This window comes from Castor canadensis, chromosome 14, assembly GCF_047511655.1.
Source record: "Castor canadensis chromosome 14, mCasCan1.hap1v2, whole genome shotgun sequence".
In the NCBI taxonomy this organism is placed as follows: Eukaryota; Metazoa; Chordata; class Mammalia; order Rodentia; family Castoridae; genus Castor; species Castor canadensis.
Genome location: NC_133399.1, coordinates 97,402,664 through 97,427,635, shown reverse-complemented (window position 1 = coordinate 97,427,635; position 24,972 = coordinate 97,402,664). Strand labels below are relative to the sequence as shown.

The window sequence follows — 24,972 nt, the reverse complement described above, 5'->3', positions numbered from 1 at the left end:
TTTTTAATTTTTGGCAGTACTGACTTACACTTGCTCTACTTCTTCAGCCATGCCTCCCAACATTTTTGCTTTAGTTCATTTTTCAGAGTTTTGCATTTTTGCCTTAGCCAGCCTTGGACTGTGATCCTCCTATCTCTACTTTCCAAGTAGCTAGGATTATAATCATGCCCCACTACACCTGACCTGCTTGTTAAATTGGGAGTCTAACTTTTTGCTTGTGCTGCCTTCAAATTGGAACTCCTCAGATCTCCACCTCCCAGGCAGTTTGATTGTGCACCACATAGGTTCGATGGTAGAGGTAAGAATACAAATTCTTTTTTCCTCAATTCACCTAAGGAATTATCAATAATTTCCTCTAAGTAAGCAACACTTATTTCAACAGTGATTCTCAAGGGAGGGAGAATGAAATAAAGACTGACTACGTTTGGGAGGAGGAATACTGAAAATTCTGAAGGACAGAGTAATCGGAGACATACATAAAATGAACAATGGGAGCTAAAGTTACTTATGGTAGAGGACCAACAAAAGTGCAAATATCCATTATAAATATGATTATAATGTCTAAAACCTCATTCTTAGAGCTCATCTTTTTAATCCTATCAATTTCATGGCTTCAGTCTCTTTTGCTATTCAATTACATTAAAATATCACAAAGTATTATTGCTGAGAGTCCTCTCTACTTTAAACTAGATCTTAAAAATAAATGCAATTTCAGAAATTCATGCCTCTAAAATCAATGTACACAAGTTTGAGTGATGGCACAAAATGAACATTATCAAGTTTGCTTTAAAGGTTTGACCCAGAACTTTGAAATTATGTATGAGGCATTATCGATCCTTTACAATTACTTGAAAAAAGGGTGTTTATTCAACTGTCATTTTACTGTCTGTGTATTTAACGTAGTTCCAGTGTTCCTTTTTGAGCATGTGCTACCTAATAACCTATAGTGTCCTAAGCCTGGAGTTTAAAGAAAACTGGGGAAAATTCCCCAACTAGTAAATCTACCGTTGACATTTCAAAAAGTGCTTTTAAATAAGTATATGGGAAGCTACAATTAAAACAACCTTGTGAGGCTGTGAGGCTGGAAAGAAGCAGAAGGACTCAAGTCACTGGCAGAGCACCATACTGGGTTTCTAGCAGACACCAAGGTGCAGTCAAGGTTGAGTTCCTGCAGGACAACCTAATTCCCCAATTGTCTGGCTTATTCTTATTTATTACCAAGAAAACTGCAAGTCAAGAGTAAAGACTGCTCTTATTATTTACAATCTATTTAGTAAATGTTTTCAGAAACCTTTACAGTTATGCTATTTGTTTGAAGGCATATGGCATATACACAGGAACATCAAAGCACTCTACCACTGAGCTGACTTCCCAGCAACATAGGGGCATCTTAACAGTCAAAGCACAATGAAATGCTAACTATTAAAGGCATTGTTTTAAAACATATTAACATTTTTATGGCTTTGTGTCCATTTAACTCGTTACCTGTCAATAGTTACTTAGTACAATTAACCTTAAACAATCTGAAGAATAATTTAGACAAAATGTTCTTTCAAATAATTATGTGGATTCTTAAACATGAGTTAAACCAATTATGAAGCCCAACAATCTCTTCTCTAAAGTAATGAATGAAATCAGAGACTTGATTTAATATAGAAATGGTATAGAAGCCTTCCTATACTAAGATGCCAGGAGCAGTACTGTGCCAAAGTACCTTTGTATTTCCTGAAAAAAGCTTATCTATAAAAATGCATAGCCTGTATTCCAAATTTCCAATAAAAGCATTGCTAGAACTAAAAAGACTTTGTATGTCAACTAAGTGCAAAGTCATTTTGGATTTAAGATTCCACCCCCCAACATTTCACACTATTTTTAGTAATTCACTACTCATTTCTAAAAGCACTCAATTTATTGTTTTGGAAAATCTATTCTACTTGAACTCATATACCATGATTAACTAAAAAAATTAAAATTAATATATATAATTACAGTAAGATCAACTTATATAAGTACTTCTACAACTGACACTTGGCAACACAATTAAAACACAGATCTGCAGAAAATATTACTAGGCACCTTCCAAGGCATCAGTAGGGTGTTCACAACCAAAATGGAGGGCACTGAGATGCTGGCTAGTCACTCAATCCACCACGCCTCTGTAGGGACACATTTTAGTTGTCTCTTATATACTTACAAGCAATCTGAAATTTATTCATACTCTTTTTCTCTTGAGAATTAAAGTGTTTCAATGAATAGCTAACCCTATGAATATAATCTAAAGAGAATTTTACTTAATATTGAAAATAATCTTTTTTACATAATACTAATAGAGATAGTTTGTATATAAAACAAAGTGGAAAAGACAATGAGCAAGAACTCAGAAAATTTAAATGGTCCAAATATAACTTCTATAAATCATAGCTTTCAAAGATATTAGTGGAAAGATAAATGAACTCTTTAGAAAATATACACTAACTCTAAGAAAATACTATCAATGAGAATTATTCTTAAAATATAAATGTTAATAAGAACTAACATATTAATACAGTACTTACTGTTTAAGTTTTTCTGTGAATATATATTGGGTGAAGTCTTTCATTGATGGAGCAAAATACATAGTCTCCTTTATTTTAATACCTTTACTCTCAATGTGATCTGAAGAATTAAACCTTAGCACATAAAATGGATGTGCAACAGGACCAAATATCTCAAATATCTATCAAACAGAACAAACACAAAGGTCTCTTTTAACATGCTAAGTAACGATTGAAAAAGTTAAGAATATTTCATTTTAAAAACACTAAAAATTGCTAAAACAATATAATTCTATCAATGTTAGAGCAACAAACTGTTCGTAAGTGTTATTACCTCATTCCAAATTCCTTTTATGAATTTAAAAAAACTAACAAGTGTGTTCTTTGCCAAATTCAAATCCTTTTAGCTATACCTACTCTACGTAAATTATGAATTATTTTCTATTACTGCTCATTTGAATTATAAGGTAAAAATTATAACTGGTTGTTTTGAAAATCAAGTGCCAATTTGCATTTGGAATCTTATGTTGGGCAACATAAAAGCAAAGATTCTCATTCATTAGGAACTAGATCAATTCTGTTACTTCTATGGTATTAACATATTTATAAAATTAAACTATGATCTTCCCATGTTTAAAAAAGTAGATTTGAACTTTTAAGTTTCTTATTTCTAAGAAACCAAAGATGCCATAACCTTTAACTATATAGCTTAATTTAAAAAAAATGTTTCTGATAATGTATGTGTTATAGATAATACATGTATAGATAATACATGACCTCTGTCAGTATAGACTACCATATTATAGTTTTGTATCCTTTAAGGCTGGCAGTTGCATTGAACTTTCCCATTTTATGAATGTTCTTTGTAGGCATAATCTTAGTAGCTGTATAATGCTTCTTTACAGATTAGGACAAAACTCGCACACAGGACACTTAGGCAACTTCTGATTCATTCAATATTGCACGATGCCACCATGGGCATCTTTATATACAAATCTCTATCATTTCTAAAACTTCCTAAAAACTGATTTGGAAGAGGTGGAATTATTAGAGCTGAAAGTACTACAATTCAATTCAATTTAAATCTACACTAATTGCATTGAAAGTGTCTGTTTTGCACATCCTCAGTACTTGATTTGGTAGTAAGCGTTCTCGTTTTGCAATCTATACAAAGCTTTCACTCACTCAAGGTATCACCATTCTAAAAGTTATGATTACTCTACAAACAAGTAGTGGCATTATTAGCCAGGCATGGTGGTGCACGCATGTAATCCCAGCATTTAGAAGGCTGAGGCAGGAATGTGAGCTCCAGACCAGCAAAACCCTATCTCAAAAAACCAAAAACAAGGAAAAAGCAATTAAATGCCAATATATTCTCAATAACAGCATCAAAACTTCTAAGATTTTTAAAATTAAAAAAACAAAACAATCTAAGAAAATTTTTTAAAAACTCATCCCAAGGGTTCAGACAGAAATGTAGAACTCTTCAACAGCCGCAAAGAAAGTAAGGGGTGCCCAACAGCACCACTCTCATACATACTGCCGCATCCTATGTAGTGCGACAATTCACTGTCCGACTTTCCTCAGTGTTAAAAACAATTCACCAAGTCGTATCTTTCAAGAGGATTAAGAGAAACAATATAACTTTAAAGATTCCCAGAACTTCATTAATACAGGTGAAATGATCATTATTTGCAGCCAGGTACATGAAGCTATTTCTCAGGGATTTGCTTCCTAGATAGCATGATTTCATTCAACAGTTAAAAAGTTATTTCATTGGAGAAATTTCTTACTAACTTCAGGTTTATATAGATTTTGGTTTGAGCTAAACCTAAGTGACATCGAAATTCTTGGACAAAATCAAAGCATACCTGTGTTATTTTTATTGTATTTTTGAATTAGCATACATTAATACCGGGGATTTCATTGTAACAACTCCATATGTGTGTACAGAGTACTCTGGATAAGTTCTCCCCCCTCCATTATATTCCCATTCCCCTTCTCTCTACTTTTTTTTGAGCAGTACTAGGTATTGAATCAGGTCCTTGAACTTGCTAGGCTCCCCCAGCCCAAAGCATGCTTTTTGGCTCCACGTTCCTTTGAATGTGAAGTGTTTATGAGCCATAGCAATAATGAAATCATAAAATCTTAGATAAAATACTATCACACATAGCAGGTAATAGGAAAGCACATACAACAATACTGGTAGGCACTCATGGCCCTACTTGTCACTGGAAAATGTGACTGAGTTCACATAAGCAATTTAGCTAATCCTGAGTTATAGAAAAGAAGGATTTAATAATATTTTAAATAACTATCACCCTCAAAGTAGAGATTTCAGGTTGAGTAATACTTGAGAGCTAAACTATGAAGAGCAACTTTAAACATAGCAGGGCTCAGTCCAGCCCACACATATGGTTGTTACTAAAATACACATAGCCATAATTCTCTACAGTGTGCTTACAGTGACAATTCACTGCTGTCACTGAATCATTCTACTACTTGAAACAGATTCCACTCTGAACCTCCACCTGAGGAAGCCTAAATCTGAACCACAATGCATAGGGACTCACAAACCAAAAATGGTTAAGAATTTGTGTGGAAAGTCTTCCTCACTCAGCCCTGAGTACCTGGAGGGCAGAGAGTCACTATGTAGACTGCCTGCCAAGCAAAGTACTTGACAAACACTGGGGAAGAATTCTATATTATATGTGAATTTAAAGATTAGGCAAAGAGTAATAAGCAGTATTAAATCAATTTATAGTCAGATAGGAAGTAGTGAGGGAACTCAAGAATGTACTAAAACTTGAGAGATCTAGATTGCTCATCTATTAAAATTAATAAACTCTTCTTAGGGCAAACAGGAAAGCCAGGAAAGCCAATCAACAAAGAAACAGAATAATGTATAGGATCTGAGTTTTCACAAACCTTTCCTGCTGCCTGTCGATCACTTTTAAAAATTACAGTCTCTTCATTAACTGGAGGTAAGTTAGTCATAGATTCAATTATTACTGAAAAACAGGTAAAAGAACACACAGATTACTGAAAGGTTTAATCAGAAGATAACAAAGAATTTTCATGAGAAATTAAGATTTAATTCCAACATAATTTAAACAATGTGAAATTAGTAATTTAAAATTAATACAACTTAATTTCAACATAAACTGGGATACATAAATATCATCCTAATAATTATTCCTCTTTGGTAAACAAAATGTAACTACCAAATAGCAAAGAGAGATGGATGGCAGATATTTCTGTTTAATAGAAAAAGCTAAAATTTCAAGAAAAAATTAAAATATGAAATCTAACGGAAAATATTAATTGCCCATTACTCAATACATTCAAGCATTTTCTCAAGCAATTATTACCAAAAACACTATAATCACTTAGTAACAACTCCTTTTTAAGAAGGAATTAGTTTTATTCTAGAACTCTTTTCTTAAAGCACTGATTATTTACTGATAAATGAAAAAGTTAAATGCTTCACAAAGTATCTTCCTCAGAGCAGATCATGTGTGACAAAGCTGACAGTAATTTTTCTCATTACATTTAACTTCCCTTCTCAAAAAGCATTATACCACTGGCTAGAATAATCTTGAATTCTTTGAAAACTGAAGATTTAACAAATAAGTTCTGGAAGAATTAGAGCAACACAAGAATATTGTTATACAACTAATGGCACTTGGGGAATATTAGCTCAGATTATTAAAATTAAAATTTCATTTTGCATCCCAATTAATTTCAACAATTAGACTATGTAAGTCCTAAACATACACTTAAGTAACGATGTTTTTAATAAATCTGCTTCTGGAGTAAGGTGATGAGTAAGGATTGATAATAACAGCATGTATACAGTCAGTCCTCCCTAGGCCCTTTCCCAAAGAGTCAAAATACATGAAGATGGAAGATCACCTAGCCCAAGACCATTACTTTATTGAAAGATGAGAAACAAGGACTCTCAAGATGTAGCATTAGCACATAGGCAATTCCAGACAGTTATGAGAAAACCTTGATGCCAAGTTCCAATGCTCTTCCTGTAACAGCACAACTGTTTCTACAGACACACTCTCTTATGATTCTGTATGCAGGTCATTCCAAGTAGTTGGGCACAAAAAACTTAGCTGTGTTGTATACTGATAAAAATTGCTAAATGCTCTCAAACTGATACTCTAAAAGTAGGCAGGAGGACAAGATCATTAATTTCATGACACTTCTATCTAGATGGATAATACCTAATTAGCCACTTATAGTTCCCTAATTAAAACAAAACAAGCAAAAAACCCAGCATGTCTTGTAGAACTACAGTGCAATGCTAAGTCCTCTCTTCATCTTTCAGCTCTTTTTTTCAATTCATAGATTGGTTTTACCTAATAACGTTTTTTTTCTTTTTTTGGAAACTGGTCAAAATAAAGTTTGATAGTTTAGACTTTCTAAAACAGAGTACTAAATGAGAGTGCCATGAATTAATTTTGAATCTTTCACTCTTTGTGGCAACTACACTGAGAATTTTGTTAGATATGAAGATGTGTTAATCACAACAGTATATCATATGGATGACATTGCTTTTTTTAATTTTATTTTTTGTAAATTTTTTATTAGGATATATTTGTTATACAAGGGAGGGATTCATAGTGACAATTTCAATTAGACTTATATTATACATTAGTTACATTGCTCCCATTGTTTCTCTCCCTCAGCTCCCTCCCCACCCCACTTAAAACAATCACAAGAGGTTTCTTAGTTCTGTTTCATATAGGTATATGAAGTCCATCTACCATACACCATCACCTTAATCTCCTTTCTCCATCCTCTGCTCCCACTAGTACCCCCACCACATACACACTGTACCTCTTTTATGTTCCTGGTTTTCATTATTAATATTTAAGTTGATGTTCAAAGGGGTGTCTCAATATATGCCCACCGTGAGTGTGCTTTACTTCTCTTTGTTCCATTACTCTCCTTTACCCCTTTACCTGCCAGCCTCCACTTTTCAACAGCTTTCAATACACATCCTTATATCCTCTACCTCTGATGACATTTAAGAATCAAGATATGACTTACAATTTGCCTACATACATCAGATCTAGTAAGTCTGCAACTTTAATCAAGAAATTAGTTGCCTATTTGATTCCTCTATGCCTATTATTAAACACCATGAAGGTAACTCAAATACTAGTAAAAGTGATGACTTGGGAATAAGGCAGAGTTTTAAAAATTATGATTTTTATACAAAAAGTTCACTTTAATCTAGATTTTAGTAAATTTAAAATTATGGCTTTTTTTAAATATTGAAATGGGCAGTTAGAAAAAGACCAAAAGATAAAAGTCCTATTTCACCCACTCACTCATACAACCAATCATAAAAGCAAGTGACTGAACTCACCTATTAGGTTCTGTACACTAAGCGGGCTTGCAGACAATTCCCTTTCTTTTCAAAATTTAAAAATCCTAAGATTGTGAGCTCCGAGTTCTGTTCTCAGATATCTTGCTGTGAGGGTTAACAGTATTTATATTATCTTCAAACACTCTCATGTACTTAGTTTCTTAGCACTGAAGAAATGTGAAATATCTATATCTCTTCATATTTCATGCAATTAGTATCAACATTAAATAACAGAACTTTTTAGTTTACATGTTCTTACGACAAAACTCAAAGCTGGCAGACAGAACAGCTCCCTCAAGGATGTCTACACCCTAATCCTCAACATGGAAATATGTTTCCTGATTCAAAATGGAGACTTATCAGTATGACTAAGGTTAAGGACCCTGGGGAGGAGGGGGAGAACACAGAGGTGAGCATGTGTGGCTCCCACACAGACTGTCTCACAGTCCTGCCATCACACCTACCTATAACCCACACAGCCACAGCCACTAGGGGAAGTTCATTTAGCTTTTCCACACGTAGTCATGCTAGCACCCAACCTGCTCATCTATACTCTCAGGAATAAGGTGAAGAGGACAGAGAGGAGACTCCTGGATAATCAGGAATAAGGTGAAGAGGACAGAGAGGAGACTCCTGGAGAATCAGGAATAAGGTGACGGGGACAGAGAGGAGACTCCTGGAGAATCTGGAATAAGGTGAAGTGGACAGAGAGGAGACTCCTGGAGAATCAGGAATAAGGTGAAGAAGACAGAGAGGAGACTCCTGGAGAATCAGGAATAAGGTGAAGAGGACAGAGAGGAGACTCCTGGAGAATCAGGAAATAAGGTGACGGGGACAGAGAGGAGACTCCTGGAGAATCTGGAATAAGGTGACGGGGACAGAGAGGAGACTCCTGGAGAATCTGGGGAGGGGCAGGGCAGTCACTGAGAGACTTGGGAAGAGGAAAACGTTGCAGCCCAGGGCCTAAGAATAGAAATGTCCAATGAAATCAGCTCAGCCTTCATGTTGTTCATTTTTCTACGACTGTCTGCAAAATTTGTCCTTAGGGAGTCCAAAGAAAATGGAGGAGATCCCTTCCTCTCAGCAAGTAGAGTTCAGATTCTTGAAGGAAAATACCTGTATTGTATATTGGGGAGGGAGGCAAATAGTCCTTGGGCTTTCTGGTAAACATGATATGCTGGGTACAGTGGCTCATGGCTGTAATCCCAGCTACCCTGAAGGATCACAGAAAGAGGGACATCACACAGGATTTCAACCAATAAATCCAGTTGAAATGAAGCAGGTGACATGCACCTGTCATTCCAGCTACTAAGGAGATTTAAAGAGGAAGATCATGCTCCAGGTAAGCACAGGGAAAAACATGAGACTCTATTCAGAAGATAACTAAAGCAAAAAAGGGCTGGGGATGTGGCTCAAGTGGCTTAGGACTTTGCCTAACAAGCCCAAGCAAGGCCCTAAATTCGAATCCCAGTACCAACAAAAATCAAAAAAGGAAGGGGCCCCCTCATTCTCAAGAGACACCATCCCATCCATCTTGGATACACAAGTAGGCTGAATCTAAAGAGTCCTTAAGAGTAGAGACTCTATCCAGGGAGTGGTCAGAAACAGATGTTAATAATGGAACGGTGACAGAGAAGTGCTACATTACTGGTTTTCAGGATGAAGGAAGAGAGTACAAAATATGGGCAGGGTCTAGAAGGATCAAGGAAATGGACTCCCCTGACAGCCTACAGAAAGAGGCTCAGCCCTGCTGGACAGTTAGCCCACTAAGACCGGAAGGCCCATGTCAGTCTACAGAGCTACATTAATGGTAAAATAGCAAATCTGTACTGTTGTGCCACTAAATCTGTGGTGACTTAGTCAGTCTTGCTAGTCAATTTGCCTTTAGCCGTAAGACCCAAAGAGCCACATCAGACTACAACAATTATAAGATAAACAAATGTGTGCTGTTGTAAGCCACTAAACTGAGTATTAATTATGGTAGCAATACAAAACTAATAAATCAAATCAAATTCTGAAGTATGTCACTAAAAACAGATCTTTCATTTTTATAGAGAAAATGTAACTACAGAAGTAAAACCTAAATTTTATCTCTTCAAACTTAATGACTAAAAGTACATATTTTGAAGAAAACTTAAGTCATCAAGTCCTTGATCTAATTATTACTGCACATCTGGACCTAAATAATTTTTGTTAAAGATTATTTACATACCTAATTGTTCAATAATACTTGAAACCATCCCAAGAGGCTTTAGTTCAATATCATCAGGCAGAATAATAGTGAGTTCTTCAACAGAAGGTAGTTCCTATAATATAAAAAAGCATTAATCTTCTTCCAGCTTAATCAACTTAAAAAGAAAGAGAAATATTTTCCTCTTTAAAGTGCTATACATATCTTTGAAGATTTAACATTAAGTGCTTGAAGCATCCTGGTGTTGTCTATTTCAGCAGGCTCATGGTCTTCCAATAGCATTTCTCCCATCTAAGTGATTCAATTTTAGGTTATACACCCTAAATTCAGTTAGACTAAGAATACACACATAAATACCATGCCACATTTTTTCCAGTTACACTTGAACAGACACCCCCCCCCAAAAAAAACCCTATTATTAAGGAATCCAGAGATATTCCATTTGAAGAGAAATAATTTTACTGAAAATTGTAATTCTTCCACTGAAGAGCTCCCTTTGAGCTGCTTTGTTAACTTAGCTAATTAATTTGACTGTGATTGAACAGTAGAATACACAAGCAGCCATCTTTTCTGGGGTTGTGTGAAGAAAAGTGAAGGCCTGGCTTCTTCAAGAAAAAAGGCAACGACACCTATCAGTCAAATACAGAATTCCTGGAAATAGAAGATAGCCTGTAGAAGCTGGGAAAGTGTTACCTAGTACCTTCTCCTTCTAGGTTAAAAAATAAATTTCTTTACACCTACAGATTTCTCTTTTTGATCCAGCTGTAAACTGTACCTCAGTTGCTATAGAAACAAATACTGAAGTAGAGATGAAGTTGAAGAGATATCTAAGAATAAAACCAATGTTAGGCTTTAAATAAAACTTTCTGTTCTTGACCCTTGAATGATATTAACTCTCAAAAGGAAGTTTTCCTGAAAAAGGTTTCAAAGTACAAAAACCCTAGCAGTGGTGTGTCAGCAGTTATTTGGGAACAGAGTAACTTTTAGAGAAATGTTGGGAAAACAAAAAGGGAAATTCTAAATAATACAACTATGCATCATATGAAATACAATATTTTCTATGATGGAAATTTAAACAAAGTTTAAAAAAAATCACTTAGCCAAAGTTAAGAAATACACATCTAAAATATACTTTGCTTCTGGGTTATATGCTATTTTTTTTATCAAGGATTACTTACGAAGCGATGCACTAAAGGTCTCAACCTTTCTTGTAGAAGAAGCAAGTCAGCAATTGCTCATGTATGGCTAGAGCCTGCCTGGCGTTAGAGGAAAGTATTTTATCTGTCAGAATTCTTCTAAGTATTTTTAGGGAGGAGACAACCATTTATCATTTTAACAAATTAAATATGGAAAGCCTTTGCTTGACCAGCTCCTGGTTTGAAAACAGTATGTATGGTGGACCAGACAGGTAACAGCCTTTTAAAGAGTTCTTAGCAAAGGAAACCTCACATCTTGTTTAAAAAATGTTAGGGGATTAGAGAGGAAGGCTTTATTTAATGATATTTTAGAGGATAATTTTGAGATAGGTCTCTTTTTTTAGTTCTTTCTTCTTCTCTTTTTATTGGTCCTATTGAGATAGGCTCTTGCTATGTGGGCTGGCTTGAATTTGTAATTGGGAGGCCTTGCCTCAGCCTCCCAAGTGCTAGAATTACAGATGTGCGCCACCAACCCTGCTGTGAGATGAGTCGCACACTAACTCTGGTTCTGGGAGTGACACCTCTTACAAGTGGCAAATGACATTTGCTAATGAAAAACAATGATGAAATCTATTCCAATGTCTAGTCAAATTATGTTATGACCTACAGCAAAATTTTCATTGGTTTTGAATTGCAATAAAGTCCACTGATTAAGTAAAGTCAGGAGTATGTAGGCAGAAGTGAAGGTAAGTCTCCAATAGAGAAAGTACTGTTACATCTTTTGTGGAAGACCCTGGACTGGGTAGGAGAGCATACCATACACACAAAATAGGTTTTATTTTCAAATAACTGCATTTAATCACAGTGAAAGGTTCCAGGTTTTGTATCTTCTCTAACTATGCATAAAAACCCATGCAACATAATCCGTGCTTTGATAAGCTTATAGTTTTAAGCTGTGTTTGTTTAAAGTACAAAAATAATATATTCTATTTTTAAAAAAAATAAAGGAAAACCTCTAGTACAGAAGAGTACAAAATAAGCAGCAAGAACTTTCCCACCCTCTTTCAATCACCCAATACCAAGCCCCAGAGGTAGCTAGTTACCAGTCTCTGAATCCTTCAAATACACTTACTACGCAGAAATAAACTTTGCATTTCTAACTTTATATATTTTGCACTTAAGTAAAATATCCATATTGTAATGCTAGCTGCCCTTCTTATACCTATCATATCCTCTACATCCTTCTACACCAAAACATAAGTATCTAAATTTAACATTTCCTGTATACTACAGTATAGGTGTACTATAACACATCAATCATCAGTACAACACTTATCTGCTCCTTTAAAATTTTTATTACACATGGTACAACATTCTTTTACATGTAACTATGTAATTTCTGTAATAAATTCTTTTAAATGAACCTGCTCCCTTAAAAAACAAAAATTTAAATTTTTGACAGATACTTGTTAAATTTATTTTTAATGTTATATCAATTCACACTTCCACAAATGTATAAGAATTTTTTTTCTGCACTGTCATTACTGAGAAGTTAAAATCTTTGCCAGTCTGATACAAAATAAGTATAAAATAATATCTAGCTTTAATTTGAACTTCTTCATTAATAAGTAAGACTGATCATTCTTGCACGTTTCCTAGCCATTTGTGTTTATGAACTGTATAATTTATGCAATTTTATTTGAGGATTCTTTTATTAATTTATTTAAAAAGCTTTGAAATTTTAAGAACATATGCCCTTCATCACGCATGTAGCAAATGTCCCTCTCAACCCCAGCACGCTTTTTGGCATTTAAGCTGTTTAATAAACCTTACACAATTCTTAGATCATTTTTTAAATCCCCTGGTGTTTTTTCACTTCTCCAGTTTCAAGTTTAATACTTGCATATTTGGCACGTTCAGAATTTTCGTATGAATTTTTATACAGAAGTGGAATAGATTGGCTTCATCTTTAGCCAAATTACTGGCCAGTAGTTTCCATAGGTGTAGACTTCACTTTTCTCCCTATTGCTTTTTATACTTGGAAAAACATATGCAAAATGGACTTTTCACCAAAACTTCCCTTCAGTGTCACTGATCTGCGTCACTGTCCGTACTAAACTGTTTTGACAATGTGGCTTTTATAACATGTCTCAGCATTTGGGAAGAGCTAGCTTCCCAACTGCCTCTACCAGTTATTCTCTCCCTTGGAATTTTTCTTTTTTTAAACTATTCCCACATGTTTATTTTGCTAGAAAAGCTTCAGAACTATTTTGTAGTATTAGTACTGTTAGTACTGGCTGAGAACACAGTTTTTATATAGATCTTATGTAAGTACTTAGGCCTTTTCCAAGCTATTTTATACATCACTTGCTGTTATAAATTCCTAATTATTTAATGTCTTATTGCTATTATAAATATTCTTTTAGAGTATTGTTTGAACATAAGAAACATCACACTAAAATTTATTTCTTATAATTTCTGTATCACTGCATAGCCATAAAAAAAAGTCATCCTCCTTTCCAATATTAGTACATCACAGTTTTCACTTTTTACATGACATTGGTTGCACTTCAGAATTGTGTCAAGCAATTGTGATGACACTGTTAGGAATGCTTCAAATGCTAAGCATAATGGTATGTTTTGATCTGAATTTTGATACAGTTAAGAAAATGACTATCAAAGATCTTTCATTATTTTGAGATCATTATAACATGACTTTCTATAGGCTAAGCAAGCTCAGACTACAGGGTGTCATGAATCTCTGATGCTCTGCTCTAAAGAGCTCTGGCAGGAGGAAGAAAACAAGATATAAAAATCAAAATATTTGAAGTGAGGCAGAAACTCACAAATGTAGTCAGAAAGAAAGTCTGGCAGTCCCCCTTAATTTCTATTGCTATTTTGATTCAATTTATGCATTGGAAGAATGGAAAATTTGGGCTATATAAGGAGAAAAGTTCTGATTTCATACAGAACCAAACTCAAGGATAAAAGAGACATAGACATTACTGTCTGTGTTTGCCACCATACTCCTAATTCCACTTCAGTAATCCCAGGAGCCTTTAACATAGGAATGCATACAGCTTCCTGAGCACTCCTAAAAAGAACCAGAAGGTATTAAGTTGCCTCTTGGTAGCAAACTTCCTATAAGGCATGTACATAAAATTTCTATTCCAATCTTTGCAGAACACAAGCAATATATAGTGAACTTTTTGAAATATTGTAAACAAAACATGCAAGAAGAAGTAAATGCAACTAGCCTTGTACAATTCCAATTTGAAAGTCTGTTAATACAGTTTGTCTGTCAAAGTCCAGTTACAGCAAGCAGTATGTATTTGCCTTGAGGATGGTAGACATTTGTTGAATTAAATCAAGGGAAAACATATCTATTTGTTTCTTTTACATGAGCAAGCCAGGAGAAGAGGACAAAGAAGAAAAATATTCCCAACTCCATGAGCAAGATTTCACTCAAGAGATGTACTTACCATGAAGATTTCTGGCAGGCTCAAAGAAGCAGAACTTTAGAAGGATCAAAGAGGACAAGTCTCTGGAAGTTTTAGAGGGCAAGTCCTAGGATGCCAATGTTAGATGGAGCAATATATAAGATCTGGTCTTGATGTTTAGATGTCAAATGTCATCATCTCTTCCTAACTACTAAATCTAAAACATTATACCACTACCAACTCTAGTCATTCATTACCAAGTTATCCTACAGCTTTTGTGTCTTCAAAACATATTGCTGCCTAACTTTTATTTACTTACTTACTGTTAATTTCCCTAACTAGACAATAAATCCAAGAACACTGAGGTTCTAATAGGCTGTGTTCATTATTACAGCACCTAGAAAGATAACTAACACATAGTAGGTATTCATTTAATTATAATGAACTAACCTACATTATCAGTCCAAGTTAATCAAAAAAATCTCCGAAGTCAAAGTCATTTTTTACTCAGTGGAGAAATCAGAAAATGAAAATATAATTCAATATGGAATCCTCAAGGAATGAAAAAGACCTGAATTCAGCCTTTTCTAAAATAACAGGCTTCCAGGAAAGCCTAACTGCCTATGACTGATACAGATACCTCTGGCTTACAGCAGCAATCATTGTAATTACTAGATTAACACTTGGCTCCCTGATAACACTGTAGCTGTCTCTGGTAAGATAAGAAATAAATCTCAGTTGCGTAATCACTTTGCTTTTCCATATGTGGGAAAAAAGTGAGAAGAGAAATACATGGATACCAGTAATGGGGGGAAAATGGTCAGAACACAAACTGGTGCATCAACATTTTGATACTGCTCACAGGATTTAATAAATTAGAAGAAGGAGGCATACTGATAAACTGAAAATTTTGAATGTAGAGATAAATGAAGAAGCCCTGGGATAAAAAGACCTTCTTTATCATCACATAATAAGCAAAAGCCAAGTACACTGAAAAAACAAAAAGGGTGTTTAATCCAGATTGAGAAGATTAAAGCATGAGCTTGGATTACCCTACAGTCACTGTGGAAGGCAGGATGAGTGGCTGAGAAAGATCACTTTCATTTTACAGATCCAGTACTAATTTAAATTTAATTGATTAAAATTAAATACAATAAAAATTTAGCCTCCAGTCTCACCTGCCACTTTTTGTTTTTCTTTTTTCAGTGCTGGGAATCAAACCCAGGGCCTTGTGTATGCAAGGCAACACTCTACCTTTAAGCAACACAGCCCCAGTCCACACTTGCCACATTTGAAGTGCTCTATAGCTCTAGTATTGCACTAACATGGACACAGAACATTCTTGTCACTGCAAAGATTTTTTGGTCAACAACGCTTTGCATTGTCACACATCAAGAGTCCTCCTTTACAAAACATGTACCCAGGTATTAACTGCATCAGTCTATTTCCAGCCATTAATACAGGTAAAACTTTAAAACTATATTACAACAGCATGTACTATATTACTATGAAATCTTAATGCTAACCTAAATATTTCACTTAGGAAATTGATATTTATCTACAAAGTAATGAGGAAACTGACCATAAATTCTAAATAATACAAATGGTTAACAACACAATTTAAAACTTGTTGAAGTACAAGTAATAAAAAAGGACAGCATGATTAATACAGAAATTATATACCAGACTAGTAAAAAATTAATTACTCTGATTCTTTGATAAGATACTTATAACTATGGCATTTGAAAAAGGCAAGATCCTAATGACAGTTCTGAAATATCCATGAAAGAACAATTACTGTCTGTGTTTTATGTATGATTATTATATTCTGATTCTCTAAATACTGTATGTCCTATGAGGCTATGAAGCTACTGGGTCAAAAGTGGCCCTCCATGATGGCATTACAACAGCCTAGATTTCTCTAGCTCTTCTGAAGGCTTACTACTGGAAAAGAATATATATATTAGTGTGTGTGTTATATATATTATATACATATGCTATATGCAGTGATTTATGATCTTCTAAAGCAAAATTTATCTAAAGAACCTGGATATGAATATTCACTTATAAAAATAAGAGTAAAAATACCTGAGGGTGGCAGGAAAAGGAATCAAACCATTCCAAATGGAAACTAATCCCTTTTGGTACTAGTTTGGGGAGAACTGAGAAAAGTGGGGAAGGTGGAATGAAATTATCTGACCACTTTTCTCGTATTACCCAAGAATCAAGGACATGCACATGGCAGCCAATTACCTGATGCTTCACTTTTCGGATATGGTTGGAAAGTAGCATCCAATCCCTGCAGTACTGAGAGCCATAATTGGATTTTTTTTTTGCCTATAGCTGGTAAAACATATTGGAAAAAAGAATGGATTAGGTCTGTATATTTTGTGTTAGCTATGACCACACTTAGTATTTAGTTCTAATTCACCTACTTGTCTAGGAAGAGTAGTTTTGTAAGATTCCATGGAACTCAGCTAGTTCTTTAGCTACTACCAATCAACATCAATATCATCATTCATTACCCTGTTGTATGACACTAAACTTAAACTCTGACTAACCCAGTAAATATTTTCACCTAAAAAAGCTGTCACTTCTTTGAAATGTCTTTATATTTCTTTCCTAATGAATGTAGTGTGTTCAACCAGTTTTTCTCTAAAGTACTGTCACAGGAATAAAGCTCATAAAAAAAATACCTTCAAAATTTGATTCAAGCCAGGCAACAGTAAGTGGTTCACACCTGTAATCTTAGCTACTGGGGAGAGACCCAGAGGATAGTATTTCAAGGCCAGCTGGGGCAAAAAGTTAGTGAAACCCCCATCACAACAGAACAAGCTTAGTGGTGCACAACTGCCCAGCCAGCTACTATGGGAAGCATAAATAGGAGGATCGTGGTCCAGGAGAGCTTGGGCAAAAAGCAACATCGTATCTCAAAACTAGCCTGAGCAAAAAGGACTGGAGATATGGCTCAAGTGGTAGAGTACCTGCCTAGCAAGCATGAAGCCCCAGTACTGTACCCCCCAAAAGGACTCAAATACAAAACTGAAGTGAAATTAAAATCCATCTCAATGAGAACAAAAAACTTCCCAACACCAAGCATAACTGTGCATACCTTTTATGTGAACTAAGAAATCCACATTTCATTATCTCTAAGACACTGACTTAATGGTAAAAGCACTGCCAGTAACTAAAATGCCACAGATTATTAGACTAAATTTTTCCAAAGTGCTTAAAGGTGACAAAAATGTTCATTTTAGAATTGACAGTACTAGCTATATGAATGGTAACTGAATGAATAAATAATCATTCCCTGAGCTGCTACGATATAACTAACATTAAGAATACAACTGTTATGTGCCAGACTTGCCCTTTCCTTGGGAAAATTCACTGTGCTCTTCATCTGTCACCTTTCCATCCACATCTTACTCACTTTCCAATCTCAGTTCAACCCCTGATGTCTTCCCTGGCCACTCCTATGCAAGTTACCTCCCCTTTTACTCCATCCTACAGAATCACACTTAGCACTCTTCTGCCGTTCTGTCATTAATGGCACAAGTGTCCTTTCAGCATAAAGGTGCATGCTCACATTACAGCTACCTTTCTCTTTAACAGACATCTGTCTTTATGTTTTACGGCAATCAGCAGAATTCACTTACTAAAATCTACCGGGGAATGGGAGAATCTAAAATATGGAATATTTCTGTGTAATAATAATCATATGTATGTATACACATGGGACATATACAGATACTCTACTGAATAAAAAAATACTTATTTGAAGTTTAAAGAATCACTCATTTACTGATTTTTAAGATTATTTTGATGGTGTTAGAGATCAAACCCAGGATCTTGCACATGTCAGGAAGTATTCTACATTTATAAACCATTTATGCTTCATAAATGAAATAATTTTGCAAAGTTTAAAACTTTATTTTAAAAAAAAAATCAATATTGGCCAGGTGTGGTGTTTCATACCTACAATCCCAGTTATGTGGGAGGTAGAGCCAGGCCAAAAAGTTAGTAAGACTATCTCAAAAAACCAGGTAGAAAATTCTCCATGAAAAATAACTAAAGCAAAAAGTTACTGGTCCATGCCTTCAGCATGGTAGAATGCTTGCCTAGCAAGCACAGGCACTCAAGCGTTCAAACCCCCAGTCCAGAGGGTGGGAGGGGGGAAAAAAATCTAAGGATTGAAGAGCACTGAATACTAATGAAAAAATTATCTCCTTTCAAGTATTTAAGTGACCACTTAAATATGAGACACTTTGATAATGTTCTAGGATATTCTAGATAGAATATTCTAGGAAACCATATAATAATTTCAAGCTTACCTAGAGTCATAAAAAGCTTAAATTGAAAGAGGCCTGCATTTAGGACAGAATTATAAACAAGTCAGGCCTTGAAAACAACAGATTCAAATTTTTTTTTTCATTTTTCTTTTATTATTCATATGTGCATACAAGGCTTGGTTCATTTCTCCCCCCTGCCCCCACCCCCTCCCTTACCACCCACTCCGCCCCCTCCCTCTCCCCCCAATACCCAGCAGAAACTATTTTGCCCTTATTTCTAATTTTGTTGTAGAGAGAGTATAAGCAATAATAGGAAGGAACAAGGGTTTTTGCTGCTTGAGATAAGGATAGCTATACAGGGCATTGACTCACATTGATTTCCTGTGCATGGGTGTTACCTTCTAGGTTAATTCTTTTTGATCTAACCTTTTCTCTAGTACCTGTTCCCCTTTTCCTATTGGCCTCAGTTGCTTTAAGGTATCTGCTTTAGTTTCTCTGCTTTAAGGGCAACAAATGCTAGCTAGTTTTTTAGGTGTCTTACCTATCCTCACCCCTCCCTTGTGTGCTCTCGGTTTTATCATGTGCTCATAGTCCAATTCCCTTGCTGTGTTTGCCCTTGATCTAATGTCCACATATGAGGGAGAACATACGATTTTTGGTTTTTTGAGCCAGGCTAACCTCACTCAGAATGATGTTCTCCAATTCCATCCATTTAACAGCGAATGATAACATTTCATTCTTCTTCATGGCTGCATAAAATTCCATTGTGTATAGATACCACATTTTCTTAATCCATTCGTCAGTGGTGGGACATCTTGGCTGTTTCCATAACTTGGCTATTGTGAATAGTGCCGCAATAAACATGGATGTGCAGGTGCCTCTGGAGTAACAGTCTTTTGGGTATATCCCCAAGAGTGGTATTGCTGCATCAAATGGTAGATCGATGTACAGCTTTTTAAGTAGCCTCCAAATTTTTTTCCAGAGTGGTTGTACTAGTCTACATTCCCACCAACAGTGTAAGAGGGTTCCTTTTTCCCCGCATCCTCGCCAACACCTGTTGTTGGTGGTGTTGCTGATGATGGCTATTCTAACAGGGGTGAGGTGGAATCTTAGCGTGGTTTTAATTTGCATTTCCTTTATTGCTAGAGATGGTGAGCATTTTTTCATGTGTTTTCGGCCATTTGAATTTCTTCTTTTGAGAAAGTTCTGTTTAGTTCACTTGCCCATTTCTTTATTGGCTCATTAGTTTTGGGAGAATTTAGTTTTTTAAGTTCCCTGTATATTCTGGTTATCAGTCCTTTGTCTGATGTATAGTTGGCAAATATTTTCTCCCACTCTGTGGGTGTTCTCTTCAGTTTAGAGACCATTTCTTTTGATGAACAGAAGCTTTTTAGCTTTATGAGGTCCCATTTATCTATGCTATCTCTTAGTTGCTGTGCTGCTGGGGTTTCATTGAGAAAGTTCTTACCTATACCTACTAACTCCAGAGTATTTCCTACTCTTTCTTGTATCAACTTAAGAGTTTGGGGTCTGATATTAAGATCCTTGATCCATTTTGAGTTAATCTTGGTATAGGGTGATATACATGGATCTAGTTTCAGTTTTTTGCAGACTGCTAACCAGTTTTCCCAGCAGTTTTTGTTGAAGAGGCTGCTATTTCTCCATCGTATATTTTTAGCGCCTTTGTCAAAGATAAGTTGCTTATAGTTGTGTGGCTTCATATCTGGATCCTCTATTCTGTTCCACTGGTCTTCATGTCTGTTTTTGTGCCAGTACCATGCTGTTTTTATTGTTTTTGCTTTGTAATATAGTTTGAAGGCAGGTTTTGTGATACCTCCTGCATTGTTCTTTTGACTGAGTATTGCCTTGGCTATTCGTGGCCTCTTGTGTTTCCATATAAATTTAACAGTAGATTTTTCAATCTCTTTAATGAATGTCATTGGAATTTTGATGGGAATTGCATTAAACATGTAGATTACTTTGGGGAGTATCGACATTTTTACTATGTTGATTCTACCAATCCATGAGCATGGGAGATCTCTCCACTTTCTATAGTCTTCCTCAATCTCTTTCTTCAGAAGTGTATAGTTTTACTTGTAGAGGTCGTTCACATCTTTTGTTAGGTTTACACCTAGGTATTTGATTTTGTTTGAGGCTATTGTAAATGGAATTGTTTTCATACATTCTTTTTCCGTTTGCTCATTGTTAGTGTATAGAAATGCTAATGATTTTTCTATGTTGATTTTATATCCTGCTACCTTGCTATAGCTATTGATGATGTCTAGAAGCTTCTGAATAGAGTTTTTTGGGTCTTTAAGGTATAGGATCATGTCGTCTGCAAATAGGGATATTTTGACAGTTTCTTTACCTATTTGTATTCCTTTTATTCCTTCTTCTTGCCTAATTGCTCTGGCTAGGAATTCCAGTACTATGTTGAATAGGAGTGGAGATAGTGGGCATCCTTGTCTGGTTCCTGATTTTAGAGGGAATGGTTTCAATTTTTCTCCGTTAAGTATAATGCTGGCTGTAGGTTTGTCATATATAGCTTTTATAATGTTGAGGAACTTTCCTTCTATTCCTAGTTTTCTTAGAGCTTTTATCATGAAATGATGTTGGATCTTATCAAAGGCTTTTTCTGCATCTATTGAGATGATCAAGTGGTTTTTGTCTTTGCTTCTGTTAATGTGGTTTATTACGTTGATTGATTTTCGTATGTTGAACCACCCCTGCATCCCTGGGATGAAGCCTACTTGGTCGTGGTGAATAATCTTTTTGATGTGTTGCTGAATTCGGTTTGCCATTATTTTGTTGAGGATTTTTGCATCAATGTTCATTAAGGAGATTGGCCTATAGTTCTCCTTTTTGGAGGTGTCTTTGCCTGGTTTTGGGATAAGTGTAATACTGGCTTCATAAAATGTGTTAGGCAGTTTTCCTTCCCTTTCTATTTCGTGGAACAGTTTAAGGAGGGTTGGTATCAGTTCTTCTTTAAAGGTCTGATAGAATTCAGCAGAGAATCCATCAGGTCCTGGACTTTTCTTTTTGGGGAGACTCTTGATTGCTGCTTCAATTTCATTTTGTGTTATAGGTCTATTCAGGTGATTAATTTCCTCTTGGTTCAGTTTTGGATGATCATATGTATCTAGAAATCTGTCCATTTCTTTTAGATTTTCAAATTTATTTGAATATAGGTTCTCAAAGTAGTCTCTGATGATTTCCTGGACTTCCATGGTGTTTGTTGTTATCTCCCCTTTTGCATTCCTGATTCTACTAATTTGGGTTTTTTCTCTCCTCATTTTAGTCAGGTTTGCCAGGGGTCTATCGATCTTGTTTATTTTTTCAAAGAACCAACTTTTTGTTTCATTAATTCTTTGTATGGTTTTTTTGGTTTCTATTTCATTGATTTCAGCTCTTATTTTTATTATTTCTCTCCTTCTATTTGTTTTGGGATTTGCTTGTTCTTGTTTTTCTAGGAGTTTGAGATGTATCATTAGGTCATTGATTTGGGATCTTTCAGTCTTTTTAATATATGCACTCATGGCTATAAACTTTCCTCTCAAGACTGCCTTAGCTGTGTCCCATAGGTTCCGGTAGGTTGTGTTTTCATTTTCATTGACTTCTAGGAACTTTTTGATTTCCTCTTTTATTGCATCGATGATCCATTCTTCATTAAGTAATGAGTTATTTAGTTTCCAGGTCTTTGCATGTTTTTTGTCTTTGCTTTTGTTGTTGAGGTCTACTTTTACTGCATTGTGGTCAGATAGTATGCACGGAATTATTTCTATTTTCTTATATTTGCTGAGGCTTGCTTTGTGCCCTAGGATATGATCTATTTTGGAGAAGGTTCCATGGGCTGCTAAGAAGAATGTATATTGTGTAGAAGTTGGATGAAATGTTCTGTAGACATCTACTAGGTCCACTTGATCTATTGCGTATTTTAGATCTTGGATTTCTTTATTGAGTTTTTGTTTGGATGACCTATCTATTGATGATAATGGAGTGTTAAAGTCTCCCACAACCACTGTGTTAGCGTTTATATATGCTTTTAGGTCTTTCAGGGTATGTTTGATGAAATTGGGTGCGTTGACATTGGGTGCGTACAGATTGATGATTATTATTTCCTTTTGGTCTATTTCCCCTTTTATTAGTATGGAATGTCCTTCTTTATCTCGTTTGATCAATGTAGGTTTGAAGTCTACTTTGTCAGAGATAAGTATTGCTACTCCAGCTTGTTTTCGGGGGCCATTGGCTTGGTAAATCTTCTTCCAGCCTTTCATCCTAAGCATATGCTTATTTCTGTCGGTGAGATGAGTCTCCTGTAAGCAACAAATTGTTGGATCTTCTTTTTTAATCCATTTTGTCAAACGGTGTCTTTTGATGGGTGAATTAAGTCCATTAACATTAAGCGTTAGTACTGATAGGTATGTGGTGATTCCTGCCATTTAGTTGTCTTAGTTGTTTGAAGGTTTGATTGTGTGTACCTAACTTGATGTTACTCTCTACTGTCTTGCTTTTTCTTATCCCAACAGATTCGATTAACAATTATTAGTGAAGACCAAAATACAACAGAATTTCATAGGTGCTGGGAGGTTAACAGGTATGAAATATCTCACTGCACCTTCTAATCACCTGTGGTGGCTGATACTTGTACACACTCCTGTGAGGATCTTTTGGGACATGTGCCTGCACTGCCAGCATCAAACAGAGAACATTGTAGACTCAACCCAATTACAAAGCTCACTTCTTTTATAACACAGGCAGTCTCCAAACTAAGTGAAATTTCTCATGAATTGCTCATCCACGTTAAGTTGTTTTTTTGGTCACACTGCACTATTTTCATAAATATACATTATCCCTATTGAAATATCATCTACTTTTTATCCCCATAAGCTCTAGAATCATAATTTTGAAATGTTTTATAAAATCTTCCAGGTTTTTAGAAAAGAAAACAGCAAGTGCTGATTTATAAAACGTTTCTGATTAAGACTTTGGAATATCACCACCTCAAATGCTTTTATGATTCTAAAATTTTGATTCCATTTCGTTTATTTGAATGAAGAAGTCAGAGCATAAATCACTGAGAAAATTTTTCAAAAAGAATGCAGTTTCCAGTTCATTGAAACACTGAATAAATTCTATGTGGCTTAGTGTAGGTCCAAAGTGCTAATATGTATGCTGTTTTACAGTTACTATGTAGGATATAAATAAACTTCCTCAGCATTACAATAGGATTTATGTTTAAAACAATTTTACTTGGTTAAATTTAATATATAATTCTGACATCATGAAGAGGCCAATTGAGACTCCCTTTTCAGTTCCTGTGTGGCTCACTGATCCCTTTTTTCTCTTCCTCTCACCACCTGCACCCAACTCCCTTTAGTTTTGCTTGTTTGAGACAAGGTCTAGCAGAGGGCTGGCCTGTGACTTACAATTCTCTTGCCTTAGCCTACCTGACAGCTGTGATTACAGGCATGAGCCAACACATCCAGCTTCCTTTTGTTTTTAATGGAGTTATAACCAAATCTTCTTGTGATGATAAGCTGGTTATAAGACAACTTTAAAAAACAATCTCAAAGTTACTTTACTATAATTCCCCAACTACAAAGGTCTACATAGTTAGCTATGGCTCAGTATACCTTATCAGAAACACTTGACACCAGAAGTATTTCTGATTCTGGAATATCTGCATATAAATGAGATGTCTTGGGAGTGGAATCCAAGCCTAAACATGAAGTTCATTTATTTCAGCATTCCTTGTATACACAGCCCGAAGGTAATTTTAAATAACTTTGTGCATAAAAGGAAGTTTCATGGTGTAGCATTTTCTACTTGTAGTGTCATATCTGCATTCAGAAAGTTCTGGATTTCATGTTTTCAGATTAAGGATGTTCAAGTTACATCAGATTACTGGATTTAGCTTTTGGATGATGGAAAAGATTTAAGGAGGTTGAACCAGAGGCAACATTCTGCTTGACAAGCAGACAAAAACAGAGGAAAAA

At 35.4% G+C, this 24,972-nt stretch overlaps 1 protein-coding gene across 1 annotated transcript in view; it reads right to left on the bottom strand.

The window, feature by feature from the left end:
- Naf1 (nuclear assembly factor 1 ribonucleoprotein) overlaps positions 1–24,972 on the bottom strand; it is a 37,100-nt gene that overhangs the window by 6,008 nt on the left and 6,120 nt on the right. The window contains exons 3-5 of the mRNA XM_074055080.1: positions 10,133–10,226; positions 5,463–5,545; positions 2,556–2,716 (exon numbers count right to left, since the gene is read on the bottom strand). Of these exons, the coding sequence (XP_073911181.1) occupies positions 2,556–2,716; positions 5,463–5,545; positions 10,133–10,226 (338 nt within the window). The remainder of the gene's footprint in view (positions 1–2,555; positions 2,717–5,462; positions 5,546–10,132; positions 10,227–24,972) is intronic.